Source organism: Crinia signifera, chromosome 7, assembly GCF_055691185.1.
Source record: "Crinia signifera chromosome 7, ASM5569118v1, whole genome shotgun sequence".
NCBI classification, from domain to species: domain Eukaryota; kingdom Metazoa; phylum Chordata; class Amphibia; order Anura; family Myobatrachidae; genus Crinia; species Crinia signifera.
The window spans coordinates 29,827,769-29,835,579 of NC_139223.1; the positions used below are offsets into that span (position 1 = coordinate 29,827,769).

Consider the following 7,811-nt stretch of genomic DNA (forward strand, 5'->3'; position numbering starts at 1 on the left):
GAATTTAACCCTTCCTTTAAAATGTATAAGGGACTCGTCAATACAAATAAATTTTTCAGGGATGTACATCTCTGCAAATTTGGCACTGAAATGATCAATGACCGGCCTGACTTTGAATAGCCGGTCAAAGGTGGGATCATCTCTGGGTGGGCACAGTGTATTATCGGTGTAATGTAAAAATTTAAGGATTATCTCTAGAGACAGGATTATATGCATTTGCATATTTGCATATGCATTTGCATATTTTGCCCATTCTCACTGGTTATTGCATATTTTACCTAAAACCTAGTGATGGTGCATATTTTAGACCCAGTCCTCTTCCCACCCGCGAGTCACAGCACTGCTTTTCCCTGCTGCTGCTGGCCAGGTAGTGGTAGAGTGTGCAGGCTGGGGCAATATGTGCGCAGAGTGGGGAACCTTGGATGTACATAGCGTACAGTCTGACACTGCTCTAGGCTGCCAATCCATGTTGATAAAAGTCAGTGTGGGAGGATGCCATTACAAAGCTCCTGAACTTTTGCCTGCCCCTGGCCTGGGACTTTACACCAAGAGACAGACTTCTGCAGCAGAGGAGGCGGGCAGAATGGTTGTGACATCGCGCGGCATGGAGAAAATGCTGTGTCACAGTGAGAATGTGGCGCAGGGAGGAAGCCTTCCACTGCGCCGTCCTCACATGCTATGCTGACATTTGATCCATTGGCGCTGAAGATGAGGGTCCGTGCAGTTGATGCAAGAAGAGCTTTGGACGCTGCAGTATGCTGTAGCAGCCAGAATACTGACATCTGCAGATGCTGTGGCCTATTTTTGAGGTTTATTTGCAACTAATTGTATGCTGATTTTTAAATAAATAAGTTAAATATTACTTTTTTTATTATTTAATGTAGCATATTTTAACACTTTTCATGCATATTTTAAGTATTTTTCATGCATATTTGCATGCATATTTCAAGCTTTTTTTGTTGCATATAATCCTGTCTCTAATTATCTCAAAACGACCCCGAGTCATGGCCATACGGTAAAATGGGGTGCTGTACAGAACATCTGTACTCCAATATTGCCTAATTTCGGGCTTTTTTACTATGCCCATATGTAACACCAGACCCCAAAACGTCATCATCTCTACTGCATCTACAGGGGTCCACCTAGCAAATGATGACGTGGGGTTTTGAGCAATAAACTGCTGGGCATATAAATTACTTTGGTCCACCATTAAATTTATAAAATCATCAGAGAAAAATAATTTGAAAAAGTCAATTTCTCTGAGACCTGCTGAATCAAATTGGATTCCTGGGATGGCCAAAAACTCAGGAACCTGGGGCTCAAAATTGTCTGGCGGTGGGCTCCATACGGGATCAATCATTTGGGGGGGGGGTCTCAGCTGCTCTACGGGGGCGTCTTTGAGGGGGTCCCTCATCAGCAGAGGAGGAAAAGGAGCTTAAGGCGAATCCTTCAAATTCCCCGCTTGCATCACTGGCTGTGTCAGAGGCAAGCATGGCATATGCCTCCTCCGCTGAATACATTCTTCTGGATGACATTTGGGATGCCATTTTTATTTTTGTGTTTCTGTAAGTGTAATGTTTCAACACGTGTATAGTGTAGGGGGGGTACAAACTTTATTTCAACACGGGGGGTATGTAGTGTGTAGTGTGTATGTAGTGCAGAAAAAAAATAAATACTTTATACAGGAATTTGATCCCAATAAAAAAAAAAAAAAATTGAAGGGGTTAAAAAAAAAAAAAAAAGGTCCTGCGCCAAAAGTTGAGCACAGATGTTGGTCAGTAACGTCCGTCACTGAACAGCGCTCAAAGGCAACAGGACACCCACAAAAACAACGTGGGTGTAAAAACAAAAAAAAAAAACAATTTAAAAAAAAATGCAGAAAAAAAATGATATCAACCTGTGCCAAAAATGCTGTTCAGTGATTGTACGTCACTGATCAGCGGCCACAGGACACCCACAAAAGCAACGTGGGTGTAAAAACAATTTAAAAAAAATTTCCACAGCACTCTCCAAAAAAAAAAAACAATTTAAAAAAACTGCAGAAAAAAAAATTGGTACATATGAGTTATCCGGGCGCCCGATTTCTAAATCGGGTCGGATCGGGCACATCGCATCGCATCGCATGCGACCATCGGATGCGATGCGATGCGATGCGATGACCCGATTTTTCCATAGGAATCAATGTTAAAATGGACTGAGACCTTTTTAACATGGAATTCAATGGGAAAAAGGGGTCCTTTTCATACCCCTACTATCCAAGTGGGCATGGAGTTGGATATAAACCTGTGGCGAGCGTAGCGAGCCACCGAGCCCGAAGCGTGGCGAGCGTAGCGAGCCCCGCGAGGGGACATAGAATACCGTCCCCTCGCGGGGCTCGCTTCGCTCGCCACGCTTCGGGCTCGGTGGCTCGCTACGCTCGCCACAGGTTTATATCCAACTCCATGCCCACTTGGATAGTAGGGGTATGAAAAGGACCCCTTTTTCCCATTGAATTCCATGTTAAAATGGACTCAGTCCATTTTAACATTGATTCCTATGGAAAAATCGGGTCATCGCATCCGATGGTCGCATGCGATGCGATGCGATATCGCATCGCATCGCATCTGATTGTATGCCTTAACTTAAGGCATACAATCAAAAAATCGGGCGCCCGGATAACTCATAAGTACCAAAAAATTATATCAACCCTGTGCCAAAAATGCTGTTCAGTGATTGTACGTCACTGATCAGCGCTCAGCGGCCACAGGACACCCACACAAGCAACGTGGGTGTAAAAACAAAACCCCACTGCACTCTCCAAAAAAAAAAAAACTGCAGATCAGTGATGCAGTGATGCACCACTGATTAGCAGTGAGGGGCAGCAGACACACAACCTTTTATATATATACAAAGGGTATATATATAAAAAAAAAAACCCTGGACCCCCAAAAAGTTGCTGATTAATTAATTTAAACTGACCAGCACAAAAGGGGGGGCAGCAGTCAGTTGCACACGCAGCACAACCTTTGGTGCAACTGACAGGTATATATATAAAAAAAAAAAACCCTGGACCCCCAAAAAGTTGCTGATCAGTTAATTAATCAGCACAATCAGCACAAAAGGGGGGCAGCAGGGGGGGGGGGAAGCAGTCAGTTGCACAGGCAGCACAACCTTTGCTGCAACTGACAGGTATATATATATAAAAAAAACCTCTGCACCCCCAAAAAGTTGCTGATCACCTCAGATATAGTGATCAGCACAAAAGGGGGTGCAGCAGACACAAAATATAGCACTCTCTATCACTCTCTATCACTCTCTGTCACTATCTGTCCCTATCTATCACGATCTGTGACTCTATGACACTGCTGCAGCAGCACACACAGAAGTCACAAGATCCAGGAAGTATCCAGCTGCTGGCAGGACGCTACCAGCGGTGATCAGGTAAGTTTCAGGCAAGGATCAGGTATGTATCACGACAGATTGGCACGGTGACCGCTCTGCACGCAATTCCAGACCGGAATGGCGTCTGCAGTGCAGTCACCGTTAGTTTAAATCACGCGCCTTGGCTGTGATTGGTCCGTGGGTCCCACGGACCAATCACAGCCTTGGGGGCAGGTGGGGTGAGGTGTCGTCGTCACCGATGACCCCCTCATGCCCCCTGACCCCCGGCGGTGAATGACACCTGTGTTACCGAGCGTCTGATTCGCCGGTAACACAGGAAAACGCTGTGAATGGCTGTTCACACTGAAAAGCCAATCACAGCGATCGCCGACGGGGGGGCGGCATCGCAGCCCCCCCTGGGCATGCAGGGACATGTCTGCTGTCAGGGACAGCAGACATCGTCCCTCTGTCCCCGCGTCTATAGACGCGGGGACAGTTTAAAGTCATGACGTATATATACGTCATGTGTCGGGAAGTACATCCCGGCCATGACGTATATATACGTCAAATGTCGGGAAGGGGTTAATAATAATTTCTGTACAGATGGAGCCACTCTCAGCCAGCCCACCATATTGTAGTTTCTCGCTCGCTCATCCCATTGCTATGTGGCGGGGTGTACCCCGGAGCAGGCTTCGTGTAGGATGCTGGTGCAGAGCGCTGGAAAATGGCCCGCTGAATGGTCGCGAAAGGTGCGCGCTCGCATGTCCTATACCTGGCGGACGGTGCACCTGGTGCATAGCAATTGTCACTCCAGGTTCACGTCTAAACCTTCGTGAGTGCGAATCATCACTGTATTGGGCGCACTTTACGGCGGCCTGAATTTTTTTAAAAGCGCTCGCACCTCCATGGGGGTGCATGCAATTTTAAGAAAATTTGGCCCAGCGAAGGGTGCCAGATCGGCATAATTCGGGTGCCGTTTTCAGCGTTTAAACGGCACCTCGCACCCTTCGGACCTAATAGGATCGACCCCATAATCTTGTAGTGTGTATGAGCCTTTAGACGCCTTATCAGTCCATGTTTTCAGGATATGCATGCTTAAGCACAGGTGACTTCATTAGTACCCCAGTCAGTTTGATTATACCATCTGTGTACAAGCCTTAAGAATCAAGATTGGGAAACCCTGGTTAAAGAGGGTGTGGTATGTTTCACCGACAGTTGGGATCCCGACAGTCATTATCCCGGGATCCCGACTGGCCGGTCTCAGACAGCGGGCACGGGCTATGCTCGCCACCTATTCTATTCTCTCTCTATTCTATTCTCTCTCTAAGAAAGGATCTGGCTTCCTCCGCATCACCACTTCTATGCCCATGCCCGTAGAACGCCCCCTCGCTGGATGTGGATCACTCCTTTAGATATACAGTACGTGTCCATGACACAAGCATTGCATTGGAAGTTTTGTTAATTCTTTTTAATGCACTTAAGAAGCCTTCAGTCTCCACCTTGTTTCAGAATGCTATACCAGTCCTGTCTATGGAAAACGCAGGCGTGCCCAGGCATTGGAAGGGAAAACGCAGGCGTGCCCAGGCATTGGAAGGGAAAATGCAGGCGTGCCCAGGCATTGGAAGGGAAAACGCAGGCGTGCCCAGGCATTGGAAGGGAAAATGCAGGCGTGCCCAGGCATTGGAAGGGAAAACGCAGGCGTGCCCAGGCATTGGAAGGGAAAATGCAGGCGTGCCCAGGCATTGGAAGGGAAAACGCAGGCGTGCCCAGGCATTGGAAGGGAAAACGCAGGCGTGCCCAGGCATTGGAAGGGAAAACGCAGGCGTTCCCAGGCATTGGAAGGGAAGTCATGTGACATCAGCTCCGGCCCTGTTCAGCCTGATTCTATCGCAGTCACCAAGTAACTCCTGGGCTACACACAGAAAACAACAAATGAACACTGCGTCCTGGGAATAAATACAGATAAATCTGTAATTAATGCAAAATTTGGTACTTGTTTAGTGTCACGGCGGCCGATATATCAGATGCGATCCGATGCAATTTTTTTGCCTGTTCATAACTCCACTATCCACTATGCATGGAGTTGATTTTATATAGTGTGGCGAGCGCAGTAATCCGCGGGGCTCGGTGGCTTGCTGCGCTCGCCACACTATATAATATCAACTCCTTGCGTAGTGGATAACAGGAATTTTGGTCTTACCTGTTAATTCTGTTTTTCTGAAGCCATGGTGAATCACTGGTACCATGGGATATTGTAGGTCCTCCAGACCGGGCACCAAGGAGTTAAACTTCTGAGAGTGCAGCTGGGATGGTCTCCTTAATACCCTGCCCTGCCCCCAGGCTAATCAGTTTACTTACTACCAAAGCCCAAGGAACAGGAAAAGGCGAAGCCGACCCACACACACACCCCAATACCAGAGTCTTGAAGAAACAAGACAGAGATACACTCAAACACAGCAGATAAGAGCCAAGGGTGGGTGCCCATTTATCCACCATGGCTTCAGAAAAACAGAATTAACAGGTAAGACCAAAATTCCTGTTTTTTCCTTCAGCCTATGGTGGACCACTGGTACCATGGGACGTACTAAAGCAGTCCCTCAAGGGTGGGAACGCTCCCTAACTGCACTGAGGACTCCTCTACCAAATGCTGCATCAGCAGTGGCGAAGGAGTCAAACCTGTAAAAACGGATAAACGTATGTAGAGAAGACCAGGTAGCTGCACTGCAAATCTGCTCAGCAGAAGCACCCTGGCCCGCCGCCCAGGACGCTGCTACTGAGCGAGTAGAATGGGATCTAACGGAGACCGGAACTGGCTTACCCGAGAAAAGATAGGCTTGACGAATGGGCGTTCTGATCCATCGTGGAATGGACTGTTTAGAGGCTGGCCAGCCTCTCTTACGCCCATCATAAAGAATAAACAAAGAATACGTTTTTCGGAGAGCCTTGGTTCTCCGAACATAAAGGCGTAATGCACACACAACATCTAAAGTAACAACATCCAAATCGTCGGAAGAAGAACCAGAAGGAAAAAAAGCCGAGACAACAATCTCCTGGATACTACTTTAGGAAGATAGTCCAAACGAGTACGGAGTACCGCCCGGTGTCTTAACTGAAAAGGTGTCTTAACTGATAAAGCACCTATGTCCGAAACCCTCCGAGCCGAAGCCATGGCCAGGAGAAAAACCGTCTTCCACGTCAACCAATGCAAAAGCGGCCTCCGCCAAAGGCTCAAACGGAGCCTTCTGTAAAGCCTCGAGAACAATAATCAAATCCAGGGGCGGGCTGGGCCGGGGGGCAGGGTGCCATATGCCCCCCAGGTCGCTCTACCAGTAGTCTTGCAGGCCGCCTGTTCCTCCTGATTACTGCCCATGACAGATGCTGTGTGGGGACGTCAGGACGCTGACGCCGCCCACCCAGGCATCTGTAGAGGATCTGGCGGATGGAGGACAGGCTGAGGTGTTCAGCCTGTGGCTGCGGCACAGGGAGGGAACAGAATCGGGAAGCTGCAAACATGGCCGCTGCTTCAGAAACATGGCGGCCGGCCTCCAGGGCTACGTGGAGGAGGGCCCGGCGGCCTGTTCCTCCTGATTACTGCCCATGACAGATGCTGTGTGGGGACGTCAGGACGCTGACGCCGCCCACCCAGGCGTCTGTAGAGGATCTGGCGAATGGAGGACAGGCTGAGGTGTTCAGCCTGTGGCTGCGGCACATGGAAGGAAGAGAATCGGGGAGCAACAGCAGGAACGGGGGGAGAAACTTCAAAGGCAAAAGCAGCTTAAGCAGGTGAGCATCTAACTCAGGGCTGGGCAATTGCGGCCCTCCAGATGTTGTGGAACTACACATCCCAGGATGCTTTGCATTAGTTTTGCTATGTGGCCATGCTGAAACTGATGCAAGGCATGCTGGGATGTGTAGTTCCTCAACATCTGGAGGGCTGCAATTGCCCAGCCCTGATCTAACTAAAAAATATGTATTTCTGCTGTCCTCCTGTTATTTTGCAGGGGGAGCAGCCTGTGAAGTCCTGATGTTGTTGTGCAGGGGAAGCAGCCTGTGGAGTCCTGATGTTGTTGTGCAGGGGGAGCAGCCTGTGGAGTCCTGATGTTGTTGTGCAGGGGGAGCATCCTGTGGAGTCCTGATGTTGTTGTGCAGGGGGAGCAGCCTGTGGAGTCCTGATGTTGTTGTGCAGGGGGAGCAGCCTGTGGAGTCCTCCTGTTATTTTGCAGGGGGAGCAGCCTGTGGAGTCCTGATGTTGTTGTGCAGGGGAAGCAGCCTGTGGAGTCCTGATGTTGTTGTGCAGGGGGAGCAGCCTGTGGAGTCCTGATGTTGTTGTGCAGGGGGAGCATCCTGTGGAGTCCTGATGTTGTTGTGCAGGGGGAGCAGCCTGTGGAGTCCTGATGTTGTTGTGCAGGGGGAGCAGCCTGTGGAGTCCTGATGTTGTTGTGCAGGGGGAG

General features: G+C 49.1%; 1 protein-coding gene across 1 annotated transcript in view; it reads left to right on the forward strand.

Moving 5' to 3' along the window:
• LOC146021134 (WD repeat-containing protein 90-like) overlaps window positions 1-6,948 on the forward strand; it is a 31,836-nt gene extending 24,888 nt beyond the window's left edge. Inside the window, exon 22 of the mRNA XM_083154933.1 lies at window positions 6,736-6,948. Within this exon, the coding sequence (XP_083011059.1) occupies window positions 6,736-6,948 (213 nt within the window). The remainder of the gene's footprint in view (window positions 1-6,735) is intronic.
• The last annotated feature ends 863 nt before the right edge of the window (window positions 6,949-7,811 follow it).